We start from the raw sequence: 17005 nt of genomic DNA on the forward strand, positions 1-17005 counted from the left end.
GTTAATTTTCTCTTGATATTCCAGTATTCACTGAAACGAATTATCTTACCTACCAATTCTTTTAAATTTACATATGTGGACAATACTGATTTCATTCTGAGAATTAGAAGATGAGATTTTCCTGCATTTCAATAAAAGGGTACAGCTGGCTCATGCATTGCTCTATCACAGAACTGGACATATACAGAGCTTGAGAATTTTTATAAAACTTTCAATATGTATTACTTTTCGAAGGCATTGATGGAAGATCTTTTATGCATTTGTGATAGATAAAAATAAATCAGGATGAGCCAAGAGCAGTAGCCTATTGGCTAAAGTCCTTCCATGCATGCACCAGGATGCCATAAGGGCAACGGTTTGTGTTCTGACTGCTCCACTTCCCATCCAGCTCCCTGCTTGTGGCCTGGGAAAGCAGCAGAGGATGGTCCAAAGCCTTGGGACCCTGCACTTGCATAGGAGATCAGGAAAAAGCTTTCTGACTTCTGGCTTCAGATGAGCTCAACTCTGGCCTTTGCAGCTGCTTGGGGAGTGAACCAGCAGATGGAAGATCTTTCCTTCTCTCTGTAATTCTGCCTTTCCAATCAATACAAATAAATAAATAAATCCTTAAAAATAAATAAATAAACCAGATTGCAAATCCTTTTTGAAAAAAATTATCTTAAAGCATGTACCAGGTTTTTGGTCAAAATTGTAGGATAAGCTAAATTGCTATTCAATCTGAGTATTTCTGTACGTATAGCTACGCTGAAATTCCTCTTAAGCCCTTGACATTGACAGCATTTTACCTCTTGGCTGAGAAAAATCCATTCTAAGCAAAAGTTACATTAACTCAACTTGTACTTAACAATGGAGGTGCACCAAAATTGGGAAATTAAAAAGCCATCTTTGGACAGCTCAACTATGATGCTTTCTCAGCTTAATGCCTCCCAACGTCTGCCTCCTTTCTAGTGTTTTAACTTTGGAACATTGCTCATATTTACTCTTAGTTTACAATTAAGACAGCCTTATTAGCATTTAATTAAAATTCTTTTGCCTAATTTAGAATCACAGCCACACACAATACCACAATAAATGTAGAAATGTCCCACTCACTCGCTGTATTCATCTCCTAGGTCTGCCATGACAAACCACCACAAACTGTGCAACTAAAGAACAAAAATGTTCTCAGTGTTTAAGGGGCAAGAAGGCTGAAAGCAAGGTGTCAGCTACCTTGACTCTTCTAAGAGACCCTGAAGAAGAGGCTGCCCTGTGCGCTCTGGCTCCTGGTGGTTGCCAGCACGCCTTCCCCTTCCTCAGCTTCTCCCTGCATCCCTCCAGACTCGGCCTTCATCTTCACCTTGCTTTGCTCTCTGAGTCCACATCTCTGCTCACTGCAGACTCCGGTCATGGAGTTTCAGGCCCACTGTGAGTCCAGGGTGATTTCAGCTAGAGATTTCAGCTGTAGAGCCCCTGTTCCCAAACTTGATCAAATTAGATCACTTTGACAGAGTGTAGGGATTAGGGCCTGAGCACTTTTTGTTGTTTTTTTTGCTGGTGGGGTGATGTGTGTGTGCGACAATTCAACCAGCTATATTGCCTATGGAAGGAAGATTTATTTAAATGGAGACAATTTGGCTCCTTGCTTGCTTCTTTCCTCTCTCATGTCACCCGTCTTTTCCCCTTCCTTCCTTTCTTCTTTTCATTTTTTCTTGACAGAGGTATAGAGACGAGACATACATGCTTTCCTCACTGGCTTACCTCCCAGATGCCTCAACAGCCAGGACCTGGCTGGGCCACAACTTGGAGCCCAGAACTCAGTCTGGGATCTCCCTCATGGGTGACAGCAGAAACCCAACTATGTGAGTGTATCTGCTGTCTCCCAGAGCCCACATTAGCAAGAAGCTGAAATCAGGAGTGAACTGGGAAGCAGACCCAGGCACTCAGATAAATGTATGGGCATCCGATCCGCCAAGCCTTGATGTCTGTTTCTTTTTGTAATTGGAAGAGTACTGTTTGATTTGAATTACTTAAATTAAATGTTACACATTATTTTGCCTCTGTGGAATCATCCTATGCTTGCTATCCTTTTATAGAGGTTTATTTACTGGCCCAGCATGACATCCTTGTGGCTAAAGGCCTCGCCTTGCATGAGCCAGGATTGTATATGGACGCCCGTTTATATCCCGGTTGCTCCACTTCCCTTCCAACTCCCTGCCTGTGGCCTGAGAAAGTAGTTGAGGATGGCCCTAGGCTTTGGGATCCTGCACCCACATGGTGGTCCCAGGAAAGATTGTGGCTCCTGGCTTCAGATCTGCTCAGCTCTAGCTGTTGCGGCCGCCTGGGGAGTGAACCAGCAGATGAAAGATCTTTCTGTCTCTCCTCTCTGTAAAATCTGCCTTTCCAATAAAAATAGATTAATCTTTTTAAAGTTTACTTACTTTCTCCTAATCCAATTTGACTATAACATGTATTTTTAGTAGACTCAATATGTATACAAATTTGTCTTTCTAGAAAGTGGACAAGGACGTTGTCAACCGACTCTACTTGTCTTTTGTTCTTTATGCCCTGCTCAAAGAGACCAACGTTTGGAGTGTGGCTGAAAAGTTTAACATGCCTCGAGGATACATACAGAATCTTCTTACCGGAGCTGCGTCATTCTCATCCTGTGTGTTGCATTTCTGTGAGGTAATTCCATTAAGCATAAATCACTTTTTGTGCACTGCCTTGTTTTAACTGTTACCAACTCATAAACCAGTGAACAAATCTTCATGTTAGTATTTTCTCATTGTTAGTTTGTTCTTAAGACGAAGTACTCAAAATGTATCTTATACATTTATTTGTACTTGCTTTCAAAAGTAGTATATGTGTAATTTCCAATAAAGAGGCAAAAAGTACTGAATGAATTAAAATAGAGAACAAGCAAGTAGAGGGTACTTCTGCTCTCAGATCCATCATAAAAGTAAGTTGAGGAATTTGGAATTAGCCTTTAAAAATAACCATTCTCTGCTGACATACATTCTGTGTGGATGTCTTCCTTCTGAGTGATACAGACATCAGGGGTTTGGTTAATAAGTTAATATCCAGCAGCTATTGATTTTAACCCACTGTGCTGTGTGCCCACCCCTCAGTGATGACTTAACCCACTGTGCTGTGTGTGCTGACTCCTTAGTGATGACTTAACCTGCTGTGCTGTGTGTGCTGACCCCTCAGTGATGACTTAACCCACCGTGCTGTGTGTGCTGACCCCTCAGTGATGACTTAACCTGCTGTGCTGTGTGTGCCGACCACTTAGTGATGGCTTACAAGTGCATTCTCTTGATTACCATGATAATTTTCCACATTTGGTTCCAATGTTAGGCAAGTCCTTTCGGTATCTATATCATATGTTTATTGTGTAAAGTCAACCAAGAAGACAACTATTTTTAGCATATGCAATTGTGGTGGGTTGATCTAAGACTTATTAACAGAAGCCTTCAGTATTTATTTAACTAACAAGGTTAGCTTACCAGACTTTTCTACCCATATAATTATTGATGAATTTTTAATGTAAGCTAACTTTGCTCATTTAAATATTTTCATTGAATAGTGATTGCCATATTTTTATCCCTTTTCTGTTTCTAAAACACTTTTCCCATGAATTATCTTTTCTAAATTTAAATTTTACTTCATATTGCCTGTCTTGAACCTCCATAGTCTCTATGTTGTGACATTTAATTCTATCATATCTTTTTTTTAAGATTTATTTATTTTTATTGCAAAGTCAAATGTATAGAGAGGAGGAGGAGAGACAGAGAGGAAGATCTTCTTTCTGCTGATTCACTCCCCAAGTGACTGCAACAGCTGGAGTTGTACCAATCCAAAGCCAGGAGCCAGGAACTTCCTCCAGGTCTCCCTCATTGGTGCAGGAACCCAAGACTTTGGCCTGTCCTCAACTGCTTTCCCAGGCCACAAGCAGGGAGCTGGGTGGGAAGCGGGGCCACCAGGATTAGAACTGGCACCCATATGGGATCCTGGCACGTTCAAGGTGAGGACTTTAGCCACTAGACCACAGTGCCAGGCCTAATTCTATCATGTCTTAATGAAAGAAGTAAATAATCCAAAAATACTTCACTTTGATTTAGTAATAACTGTTTTTGTAAATCTACCTACTAACGTTCTTTTCCTTAGGTGGTTTTTAAATTATATCTTATGAGTGGATGTTGTGGTATAATGAGTTAAACCACTATTTTGGATGCCTGCATCCCATCTGAAGTCCCTGGTTTGAATTCCTTCCCTGCTTTTGTTCAGCTCCCTGCTTATGCACCCTCTGGGAAGAAGTAGATGATGGCTCAAATACTTGGATCCCTGTTACGCACATGGGAGGCCCAGGTGGAATTCCTGGCTCCTGTCTTTGACCTTTCTGTTGCACGCATCTGGGAAGTGAAACAATGGATTGAAGATCTGAATTTTGATATCTCTTGCTATCATGCTGTCTTTCAAGTAAATAAAAACAAATAACCGTTAGCTTACAGTCTCTAAACACATGTTAGTCAAGAAATAAACAGCAGTTATGTGTAATAAGGAGAAGATAGCTTTTAAAATATAAAGTTTTTTTATGTTCCTTTTAACACTTTGGATGATATTCTTTCTCTTTGTTTCATTTAAGATTATGAGGGCTCGAGCCTTAGGAAATTGTTCGAGTAAAAGAATTCAGATGTAGAACCTGAAAAAACTTGCAACAACTTGTGCTGTCATTTGCTATCTTTCAATATTTGCAAGTGATTTTTTTGAAAGTTTTATAAGTGGTATGAAATAAAATGCAGTAGTATTTAGTTAAATGTTTTTAACTACAAGTAGAAGCATAGTTCATTTAAGTTTAAATAATAAGGAAAATGGGTAGTGTATGTAACGAGAAGGCTAGAAGTAAGGTATCTTTAAGGCTGATTAATTCAGTAGTCCTGCTATTTCCTTCCTTCCTTTGACTATGCCATCTTTATTATAAACCACCTTTTTCTTTCTTAGAATTCATACTTAAACTCATTTGGGAGGTGAGCTAGGGAAGGAGTACACTCCCATCCCTGAGTTCATTCTCTAGATCCCTGTGGTAGCTAGGGCTGCACTGAGCCAAAGCTGGGAGCTGAGAATTCAGTCCAGGCCTCCTGTGTGATAGGGACCCAGCAGCTTAACTGATCTCCACTGCTTTGGGCGGTCTGCCTTAGCAGGAAGTTGGCATTAAAAGCAGGGCCTGAGATTCACACCCAAGCACTCCCATGTGGGATGTTTATGATTGCTTTCTTAGTAGTCACAAAATAGCTGGATGATGCTGTTCCTTGACTTCCTTACTCTCACAATTATATTCAAAGCCTAGAATGGGGCCTTTAAAAAGTAGGCTAATAGAGCAGAAAATTTCAAACTTAAATGAAGACCAAATGATAGAGTGAACACCCAATTACTCACCCTGCTTTTGACACTGGCTCCTAGGGACCAGATCCAACTGCTGCTCTGACTCCAACATCCTGCATCAGAGCAACAGCCCGTGTCCTAGCTGCCATGCTTCCAATCCAGCTCCCTGCCGATGTGCCTGGGAAGGCCCTGCCATCCACGAGAGAGACCTGGATGAAGCTCCTGGCTTGAGGCTGAACCAGCCCTGGCCATTGCAACCTTTTGAGGAATGGCTAGTGGATGGAAGATCTCATTCGTATTTTTCTCTCTCACACACACACTTTGTCCCTTTCTTCCTCCCACCCCTATTAAAGTCATTCTTCCTGTCAAATAAATAAATCTTACAAAAAGAAAAACAGTTGGGTTATTGGTTTAAATAATGCTGTATTGGACATTTTACTGCATTTGAAGCTTTCTATATTTAGCATTTTATTCTTAGGAGTATTTTTACTAAAGTTTTTGTTGCTATTGTTATTTTCCATGATTCAGTTGTGCAGATATAAAAATCCTACTTCTCCATCTACATTTCCATACTTAATATTTTCTCTTTGGACTAAATCCTAGAGGTAGGAATTATTTTTAAGACACTTGAAAAAGAAAAATAATTCATTCTGTTTTGCTAAAAATGATTATAGCTCTTACTTTTTTTTTCAGTTTCCCATAGCTTTCCTCACCTAAAAACTAGTTCTTCAAATTTCTGAGGGTCTCTGCCATGTCTCCTAACAGTTTTGCTTCAGATCATCATCTTTCATCTCTGCATTAACCCAGATTCTTGAACTTCTGTCAAGCAACTCCCCTCCAAGTCCCTAACCACTCAAATGCAGTGGTGAGCTAAGGTACAAAAGTTAAATGCGCATGACCCTCTGTGTTCCTCAGGAACTGGAAGAGTTTTGGGTGTATAGAGCACTGCTGGTGGAGCTCACCAAGAAGCTGACATATTGTGTGAAGGCAGAGCTGATCCCGCTCATGGAAGTGACAGGCGTGCTGGAGGTAGGTAACTTTCCCATTGCCCATTGAGTTAATTTCAACTAATAGAAAAGTAAGGTGCAACTCGTGTCAGTGACAATAGGCATGTAAGAGTCTTAAGGCCTATTTGTCTTGGAGTTTTGTTCTTTGTTTTCTGTGTTTTTTTAGTTTCTTCCTTGGCCTCCCCAGAAGTCTCCTGTGAATTGGGATGTGGACCTGATGAACACTCTTAGTTGTAAAAACAACAACAACAACAACAAAACACACAAACACTACAAAAACACCTGTAAGGGTTAAGATGAGTCTCCCCAAGACCTGGGGGCCATCCCTTGTCCCTAGCTGGCATCTGTCCCCAACCCCACACTAGTGGGGAATTAGCTTCATCATTTTAATCTCAGTGTATGTTTAAGAAAGTAATGGTCATTCTGTGGCATCAAGATCATTTGCTTTCTTCTTTTTTTAGAAATAGTTGGCAGGTACTTTTATTTATGTCTGAATTTTTAATGCATTTTCATTGACATACAGTACTTTTATGTATGAGAAAGACCAGCATTGTGGCACAGTGAGTTAAACTGCTCGTGAAGCTGGCATTCCATTTTGATGTGCCAATTTGAGTCCTGTCTACTCTGCTTCCAACCCAGCTTCCTGTTGATGCATCTGGGAGGGTAGCAGGAAATGGCCCAAGTACTTGGACACCTGTCACCCACGTGGGAGATTAGAATGGAACTCCTGCTTCCTGGTTGCAGTCTGTGCCAGTCAGACTCAGCCCTGGCTGCTGCCATTTGGGGAATGAACCAATGGATGGATGATCTCTCTCTGCCTTTCCAATACACTAATCCCATTTTTTCTAAAGATTTATTTGCACCCACTGGTTCACTCCCCAAATGGCCACAATGGCCAGAGCTGAGCCGATCTGAAAGCAAGAGCCAGGAGCTTCCTCTGGGTCTCACACATGGGTGTAAGGTCTCAAGTCTTTGGGCCATCCTCTGCTGCTTTCTCAAGGCCACAAGCAGGGAGCTGAATGGGAAGTAGAGTAGCTGGAACATGAACCAGCACCCAAATGGGATCCCAGCACCTGCAAGATGAGGATTTAGCCATTGAGCCATTGCACTGGGCCCCAAATAAATGAATCTTAAAAAACAAACAACCCGACAAAAAAACAAACAAACAAAAAAGACCATAAAACTCTGGGGCCAGCATGGTAGCATAGCAGTCTACTTCAGCACCTATGGTGCTGGCATCCCATATGAGTGCTGATTCAAATTCCGGCTGCTCCACTTCTGGTCTAGCTCCCTGCTTTTGTCCTGGGAAAGCAGCAGAGGATGGCCCAAAGCCCTAGGCCTTTGCACCCACATGAGAGATCTAGGAGCATATCATGGCTCCTGGTTACAGATTGGTTCAGCTGCAGCTGTCTGGGTAGTGAACTAGTAGATGGAAGAGCTTTCCCTCTCTTTTTAATATCTGCCTTTCAAAGGAAAATAAATTAATATTTTTAAAAATTGGAGAATTTGAATTAAAAGATAAGCTTCTTTGGGATCAGCCAACTGCTGCACAGTTTGGTCATGAAGTGCTTTTGTGAAGGCCCTTTGTCTTTACTGGCTGTACTGTGGCGTTTCAGTACCTGCCGGCGGTGTGCAAGCTCAGACCAGGGCAGTGGATGTTACTGTCACCTCACTCTCGCTGCTTAGAGAAGAAAGTATCCTTGGCAATTGTCCTAGCTCTCCTTCTAACTAACCCTTAGGTTCAGCTTATTGTCCATTAGTCAATTTCTGAGTAAGAATGAGTTCTACTTGGGAAATACACACACCCCTACACAATGGTCTCCTGGATAGGTGTGGGAACATTGAAAGATACTGGGATTAAAACCTTCTGAAAGGGGCCTGGTGGTGTGGCCTAGCGGCTAAAGTCCTCGCCTTGAATGCACTAGGATCCCATATGGGCGCCGGTTCTAATCCTGGTGGCCCCACTTCCCATCCAGCTCCCTGCTTGTGGCCTGGGAAAGCCATCGAGGATGGCCCAAAGCCTTGGGACCCTGTACTCACATAGGAGACCCAGAAGAGGTTCCTGGTTCCCGGCTTTGTATTGGTGCAGCACTGGACAGAAGATCTTCCTCTCTGTCTCTCCTCCTCCCTGTATATCTGACTTTGTAATGAAAATAAAATAAATCTTAAAAAAAAAAACCTTCTGAAAGGCCCTAAGCGGCCTCTGTCTTGGCACAAACCATGCTAGTTGTCTTAAGCTGCACGCACAGCGGTCCAAGAACTCAGTTGGAACCACCCAATCTAAATTCATATTCCTCGGGCTTCTCATGTGCTCTCTCTTTCCTCCTTGTCTGACTTTATTCCTATCTCGCCCGATGCTGAATTTTTTTACTTCATTAAAACACATAGTTTTTTTCCCCCGATTAAAAATTCTTTCTAATACCTTTTAGGGCCGAGCAAAACAATTGTACAAAGCGGGCTACAAAAGCCTGATGCACTTAGCCAATGCAGATCCGGAAGTGCTAATCAGAACAATTGACCACTTATCAAGACGCCAGGCCAAGCAAATCATTTCCTCTGCAAAGGTAAGCAAGCACGTAGTTTAGTAACCTTTACAGAATTTACAGATATCAGAACAAAAACACTTCACACTGTAACAGGAAGTATGTACCCAGAATTTATGTGTAATAGCATATCTGCTATGTTTTTTTTCCTAAAGAGAAGGAAATGGGGCAGTTAAAAAACAGTCACAAGGGTCTGTTGACGTCCACAGAACCTCAGAGTCACTGGGCTCCAAATGGCGTTTTTGTGCCAATAGTAATGACTTTGATCATTTGGTTAAGAGAGTGGTATCAAGTTGCTTTACTATAAAATTATTTTTCCCTTTGTAAATAATAATGAATATTTGAAACTATTGTGTATCTCCTGTTTCTTATTAAACCTTAATACTCATTTCTACCTTCACCAGTGAGTTTTGTATAATTCAGTTCTTTCTATGATGTTTATGAAGTGGTGATTTTCTGGCCTCCTAATTCCTCCTACAATTATTCGTGGCATTTTTTCTGTAAGGAAAAACTCATCCCTGTTCATGTATTTGTTCATTTATTTATATTTTAAACTCTTGGGATCATGCTTACTGTACCCTTGGCAAAGGAGGAAGTGGTTAGCGGCTGTGGCTCTCGCTCTCCAGCGGCACTGGGAACTCCACATTGGGAGCTGGGAAACAACACAGTAACAAGCATGGAGCGTAACAAGGCGGTCAGGTCATTATATTCTGCTAATGTTTTTGTAAATTAGGAAATCTGTGAAGGTTCGGGTAAATGTTCCTCACTCAGAATCTCCTGAAGCAATAGTCAGATGTGAGCTGGGGCTCTTCAGATCTCTTCGTTCTTGGGAACTAGTTATTTAGTCATTTACTTTTTTTTTTTAATTTCTAGCATGCAACTTGTGTCCTTCTGTTCTGTTTCTTTCCTCAGGTCAGTCAATTTTTGTGTTTATTTCTGGTTTTTTGTTTGTTTTTTTTTTTTCTAAATTTTTGAATTCCCGATTCAGGCATCAGTATTCAGATTGCTTTTGGGAATTTTTCATCAGATTGTTGTTACGGCCTTCTGCCTCTAGGTCACGTTCAAAGGGGGGTTGCTGTGAGCTTGGAGAGCGCTCTCATCTCTCTCATCCCTGTGCTTTTCGTGAAGCAGTTTTGTGCAGGTGAGAACTGACACACATTTCCAGAACAAGGCTGACATTCAAAGCCATTTTTGAGAATCCCACTTCAGCAGTGTTCTGTTCTGCTGGAGTAGTAAGGTGTGCAGTCTTTAATGGAGACCTCAGGATGAATTAGTAGTTTGTTACCTTGAAGTTTTTATTTCTTGGACCCAGCACTGTGGCATAGCACGTAAAGACGCCCGCCTGTAGTGCCAGCTTCCCGCCTGCACGCTGGCTCATGTCCCAGCTGCTCCACTTCAGATCTAACTCCCTGCTTCTGGCCTGAGAAAGCAGCTAACTGTGACCCAAGTGCTTGGGCCCCTGTACCCAAGAGGGAGACCCAGAAGAAGCTCCTGGCTTCTAGCTTCAGATTGGTCTAGCTCCAGCCATTGTGGTCATTGATGGAGTGAGCCAAGAATGGAAAATCTTTATCTCTTCCTCTCTTTACCTTACTCTGCCTTTCAAATAAATCAGTAAATCTTTTTTTAAAAAGAAAAAAATATGCTTCTTTTTGTCCTGTAGGATCCTAACTTCAGTCCTTTCCCCTTCACTGTTTAGCTTAGAAAGGCCACCTCTCCCTTTGCAGGCATTCTTGTTCCCAAAAGGTCGTGCTTTCCCAAGACTGTCTCCTCAAGCAAACTTTTTCTCTCTAGGTGTGGTTTTGATTTATCTTCGACCCCATATCTGCCTCTGATTTTATCCTTGTAGATGTTTTTTTCTAGATGGTAATCTCTGCAAGTGCTTGGATTGGGTACTCAAGAAATGGTTGTGTTGGAATCAGTATGTATTTTCTAAGGATACATTGTCAGGAGCTAATTACATTTTTATAAAATTGTCTTAGTTTTATAGATTAAGAATGAATTTTTAGGTGGTCAGATCTTCAATAAAACAAATCCCTGAGAATAATAACACTCTTTTGAGGTGGGAGGGGGTGACACTAAGTGCTGTGTTCAGCTAAGATGCTTTTAACTAAGTGTGTCAACTACAGTTACTATAATTGTTGCTCTTCCATGGCGTTTTTTCAATCATGTTGTTTTAGTTTTTATGCCTAAATTCTAGTGTGTAACCATTCCGGTTCCTGATGGATCGTGGTAGAAATGTTGGCAGTTCTTTAGCCATGTGCACTTTGGTCTCAGGCCTTCATTTTCGTTATAGATGCTGCTGCATGAAAAGGCAGAGGCTTTGCAGGAAGAAGTGGACGAGTTGCTGCGACTGCCTCCCGACTTCCCTGGCCCCGTGGACACCCCCACAGAAAAGGCATGGAGCTAGCCGATGATTTTCAGTTCATATTATTTATTTCCCATATGTTTTATTAAAAATTTCTTATACTTTATAAATGAAAATATGTATGTATATATATATATTATTTATACATTAAGAACTGTGGGTGACACTTAAATATATCTCTCCCTCATAATTGAAGTATCTTTCTCAGATGATTCCTCTTATTGATGTTATGCAACAGTTTATCTGATCAAAAATCTCTGCTGTCTACCACAAAATGAAATTCGATTTTTTCCGTGTGACTCCAGCCTACCTTTGTAGCCAGATCTGTCATTATGCTCTCCCCTATTTCTTTCACCCAACTACACTATGGAAATCCCCAGAATTTTCCTTGTCATGACGCACCCTCTTTTTTCCTAAGTGCTCTTTATTCCCAGTACATAGAAATGTACCATATATTTCATGTATCAACTACTAGTGTTCAAATACTGTCTCCCCAGTGAACTGGCTGCAGGTTCAGCCTCGTCACCACCCCACACAGAGTGTCTCTTCCTTCCTACCGTTGTGGACCCCTCATTTATCCACAGGTCACTTTTTTCTGCTATTAATCCATAGTTAAGAGTAATCTAATCTTTTTTGTGTTTTTTTTAATGTTTATTTTGATAATATTTATTTATTTTTCCTGAAAATGCAGATCTATAGAGAGAAGGAAAGACAGAGAGCAAACTCTTCCATTCACTGGTTCACTCCCCAAGTGGCCACAATTGCTAGAGCTGAGTCTATCTGGAGCCAGAAGCCAGGAGCTTCCTCAGGGTCTCCCAGGCAGGTGCAGGGTGCTATGGCTTTGGGGCCGTTCTCCACTGCCTTCCCAGGCCACAAGCAGGGAGCTAGAAGGGAGGTGTAGCAGCTGGGACACAAACTGGCACCCACGTGGGATCCTGGCACATGCAAGGTGAGGACTTTAGGCACCAGGCTATCACACCAGGCCTGATCCAACCTTTTTAAATCATCTTTGCCACAAAACAACCACTGCAGTTCACTACATAAAATCAAAGCATCTGCAAAAATGAATTTTACCCAGGTCATCAATTTGAAAATTCACTTTAAACACTACTTACAATTGCCTGTTCTCCTTCCTTCTTTTAGAATTAAAGCTCACGTGTAGGTGACTCTGGTATAAGAAAAAACTGATGGCCAACAGGATTTGTGAATACTGAACTGGTTTTATTTAGGTTCTGTTATCTAAATGACAGTCACTGGCAAACAGATCCAAAGTTCAAAATGTTTAAATTATTATTTTATTTATTTAAGGTGAATGTATTTCACAATACAGGTTTAGGAACCTAGTGAGACTTCCCATTCTACCTCCCTTTTGGCTGTGTTCCTCACTCATCTGTCTTCTTCCTTATTCCTTTTTGTAAGTTTCACAATGACACACTTCCAGCTCACTTCACAGTCATAGGCTTCATGTTCCCATAGGCAAAGAATTCAAGTTTCTCAGGAAGGTAAACAAAGACTGTAAATAGTAACCAAATCTCAGAATATCAATTTTACTCATATAGATTACTTTATTCATACTCTTCATAACATGGGAACCTATATTGGTTTTAGTTGTATCAATTCAATTTTTTTTTTGCAAAAGGCAGGATTTTATTCTTTTTCATGGCTAAGTAATATTCCATAGGGTATGTATACAACATTTTCTTTATACAGTCATTCATTGATGGATATCTGGGTTGATTCCATATTTTAGCTATTATGACTTGAGCTACAATAAGCACGGGAACACAGATTACTCTCTCATATGCTGTCTTCACTTTGTTTGGGCAAATTCCCGGGAATGGTTTGACTGGATCAGGTGATAGGTCTATTTTCAGATTTCTCAGCAATCTCCATGCTGTCTTCCATTATGTTTGCACTACTTTCCATTTCCAACAATAGTGGACAAAGGAACCTTTTTCTCCACGTCCTTACCAACATTTCTTGTTTTCTGATTTCTGCATGACAGCCATTCTAACTGGGGGAAGGTGAAAGTCGTAGTGTATTTTATTTGCATTTCCTCGATGACTAGGGAACCTGAGCATGCTTTCATAAGTCTGCTGGCCATTTGAATTTCAGGCTTTGGAAAAAACGCCTGTTCACTGACTTGAAAAGATTTTTTAAAATGTGTGCTCTGTCACTGTGGGATAAAATGTTCTATAAGTATCAATTAAGTTCATAGCAGAGATTAGCACTGTTTTTTTCTTCTAGTTTATCTGTCAATTGATGAAAGTAGTTATTGAAGTCTCGAATTATTATTGTATTAGAGTTGATATTTCCCTGTAGAACTATGAACGTTCGTTTTAAATAGCCAGGCACCAGAGGATTGTGTGCATATACATTTACTATAGTCACATCTTGTTGAATTGATCCTTTAATCATTATATGATGCCCTTCTTCCAACAGTTTTTATGTTAAAGTCTATTTTGTCCGGTAGTAGGATGACTACTCCTATTCTTTTTTGCTTTCTGTGAACATGGAATATCTTTCCATCCTTTTCCTTATCGATGAGGTATGCTTTCTTACAAGCAGCAAATAGAAGGGTCCTACTTTTTAATCCATTCTCTCAGTCTGTGTCTTTTTTATAAATTCTACATTCAAGGTTATTATTGATGCATAATTGCTTGGTCCTGCCATTTTCCCATAAATATCCCTGTTGTTTGCTTTGGATTCCTTTTGTTCCTAGGAGATCCTCTGCCTTCCTGCCGCATGGCAGTGGTGGTCGTAGCCAGGGTCCCAAGCATGGAGTCCAACCTGACCTGGATGCTCCCAGCAGCCACCAGGCTGCTGGAAATTCTCTACCCAGACCCCAAGGTCACACTCCTGTGGTCACTTCTGTGGTCCCTCCTGCCGCACATTGTTGGCAGCGGGTGGAGCCTAGACCCCTTATTCCCATGATATCCACTCCCGGTGTATCCACCAGGAAGGGAGAAGCCTCTTGAGCCCAGGTAGGCCCAGGGTCAGCTCACCACGTGGCTGCGGTGGCTGTAGTCAGGGCCCCAAGGGCTTGGTTTTCTAAAACAAAATTATTTTGAGAGTTTTCAATCATAGAAAATAAAACAGAAGAAACATCCATTGCTTTATGTCTCAACAGTGAGCAAAAAACTCATGATGTCAACATTGGTGAGTGAGGAAATCTCCAAAAAGTGGGACAATTACATACAGATCATTAAAGGGTGAAGTTCAGCTTCTGGGCCTGGCACAATGACCTGATGGCTAAATTCTCGCCTTGCACATGCCAGGGTGCGATATGGCTACTGGTTTGTACCCCAGCTGCTCCACTTCTTTTCCAGCTCCCTGCTTGTGGCCCGGGAAAGCAGTCGAGGATGGCCCCAAAAGCCTTGGGACCCTACACCTGCATGGAAGAACTGGAAGAAGCTCCTGGCTTCTTAGTTAGTCAGCTTAGTTCCTGCCATTAAGGCCACTTGGGGAGTGAGTCAGTAGACAAAAGATCTTTCTCTGTCACTCCTTCTCTGTCTAAATCCGCCTTTCCAATAAAAATAAATATTTTTAAAAAGAGAAGTTCTTCTTCTCCATCTAAAAATCAATGAAAGAAAGCTATCAACTCTGGTGACTTGGTTTTGGGAATATGACATTTGAGAACAACAGTCACTTTGTTTTCCAGTTCTTCATCAGTCCTTGACAAGAGTTGTAGGCCACCGTGCTCTTACTTTGTGAATGGCGGTAGTCAGTGAACAAAGGCACACTGCCTCAGCATCAGAGATGATGGTCATCTCGATTCTTTCCATTTTTACCAACATCCCAATCTCTGCATGAAGCGGTAGATCAGATGAATCTGAACTGGGAATGTAAGACCATGGGAGCACATTGTTTTTCAAAAGTAAAACCACCATCCTGGGCTCTCTCAAAAGGAGACACGTTGAACTACTCATTGTTAGAGAAGATAGTTTACTCTGGTCTCTCGTCACTAATTTCCTCAATAGAAATTGATTTCAGTACAGAAAATATTGGGCCCTTTCGTTTTATGCTATATAAAAACTCAACTTTTTTTCTTTAAGGAGAAAACATTAAAATGTTTGCAGAGTATGTAATTATGACAGAATGTAAATACAAGTCACAAAAACAGTTAACATGTTGCTTCTGTTGCAGCTGTATTCCAGGGATCAGTACATTGCTTAGCATGCCTTGGGAATTGATTCAATATTGGGGAATGGGACTAAGATCAAAAGAAAGTCAAAACTGTAGCTACAGTTCTGTTACAAACAATAACATGGGCAAAAGAAAAATAGGGCCTTTTTGGTGATTTAAGATTTGATCATGAAGAATGACAGTCAGTGGCAATTCCAAGGGTTTTAGACAGTGGAACAGAAGAGTTGCCGTCTATTATGATATGGAAGAGTATGAGGGGAACAGAATTGGGAGAGAATGTTGAACATTTGGTTTTGGAAATGGCACACTGTGAAAGAAACTATTTTGTCCATTTGGTCTTTCATTTAAAATCAAAGATAAGAAGTATTAAGTAAATCAAGTGGCCTTGTTAGTAAATGGCTGAGAGAAATTCAGACTGGCGTGTGGGGAATCGGTACTCATCCACTACCAAGTTAGGGTTACTCATGCTGTTTCTTTTTACCCTATCTCTGCGCTGGGATATTTCCAAGTGCCTTCTCTGTGAATTACTGTTAATAACTCCCCATTTCTGGAATGTTGCTGTTTTATATGGTCTGATGACTAAGCAAATAATTCTTAATGTGATATCTGTATGGCAGAAAATTGCAAATAGCAGTGTTTCCTGAGTTTCAAATATGTACGTGGCCCCTGAATAGACCCCACACTCCCAGGTCTCTTGTAGCTAGGAGTGGTTCTGTTGCTGAGTTATGACAGAGCCATGTTAGTGCAGGTACTATGCACAACTTCCAGCTCTTGAACACAGAAGAGAGCTTCTTGCCCTCCACATCCTCTTTCCCACTTTCTTAGGGCTGGAGCAGAAATGTGTTACAGCCTCTGAGAAGGTAGGATCACAGAGCAGAAAGACTGGGTCTCTAGAGGATCTTTCAGGGCAAGGCTGGCCTCTTTTGGACCACCTAATAACTTAGATTCAATGAGAGAAATCTGCTCTTTTCATTTGTTAAAGCTAGTGTTAAAAGCAGTTGGTTCACCATATCAGTTCCATCTATTATGAATTAATCAGAATGTATTGCAACTTCCCACGAAACCAAATGCAACAGTGGCTAAATAATTGGGCTTGAGAATCAGATACTTGGTCCACTCCTGGCTGAGCCATTCACTCACTTATGCCTTGAACTAATTGCGTCATCTCACGGATTTTATGTTAAAATAGAGATAATAAGATCTTTCACATCTTTAATATGATTAGCTAGTAAGTGCAGAGCATTTATTGCACTGCCTGGGATAAAATATGAGCTTAATAAATCCCAGCCATATTGATGATATATTTGAAAAGATGAGGACGCACTCATGTTGAAAGCAAACAGTGATACGTGTGATGTTTGATGTAAGGGGAGGGGGCTGCTCAAGGATGCCCATTCGAGGCTTTCCCTTCACCCTGTCCTGCTGGACAGCAAAGGCCTGCTGTCAGCCAGAACCTGTGCTGGCTGGATCTCAGGGTAGAATTAATTTATCGCCTCAAGGGGACTGTTGATGTTCAGACATTCTAAACTAGTTGTCAGTTGAAAGGTTGTTTTTTTGGGGTATGCTTTTAAACTTCTGTGGTA

The 17005-nt window shown here is 41.2% G+C and overlaps 1 protein-coding gene across 3 annotated transcripts in view; it reads left to right on the plus strand.

Annotated features, from left to right (window-relative positions):
* HELQ (helicase, POLQ like) overlaps positions 1–11915 on the plus strand; it is a 72566-nt gene extending 60651 nt beyond the window's left edge. For 2 of the 3 annotated variants that reach the window (XM_040967479.1, XM_040967481.1), the window contains 4 exons: positions 2491–2664; positions 6277–6390; positions 8798–8932; positions 11205–11915. In XM_040967479.1, coding sequence (XP_040823413.1) covers positions 2491–2664; positions 6277–6390; positions 8798–8932; positions 11205–11318 — 537 coding nt within the window. In that variant the 3' untranslated portion in view covers positions 11319–11915. Of the gene's footprint in view, positions 1–1112; positions 1621–2490; positions 2665–6276; positions 6391–8797; positions 8933–11204 lie in introns of those variants that run through there. The other variant, XM_040967480.1, reaches the window with a different exon arrangement.
* The last annotated feature ends 5090 nt before the right edge of the window (positions 11916–17005 follow it).

The sequence above is a fragment of the Ochotona curzoniae genome, unplaced genomic scaffold (genome assembly GCF_017591425.1).
Source record: "Ochotona curzoniae isolate NIBS_2020 unplaced genomic scaffold, NIBS_Ocur_1.0 scaffold_4506, whole genome shotgun sequence".
In the NCBI taxonomy this organism is placed as follows: Eukaryota; Metazoa; Chordata; class Mammalia; order Lagomorpha; family Ochotonidae; genus Ochotona; species Ochotona curzoniae.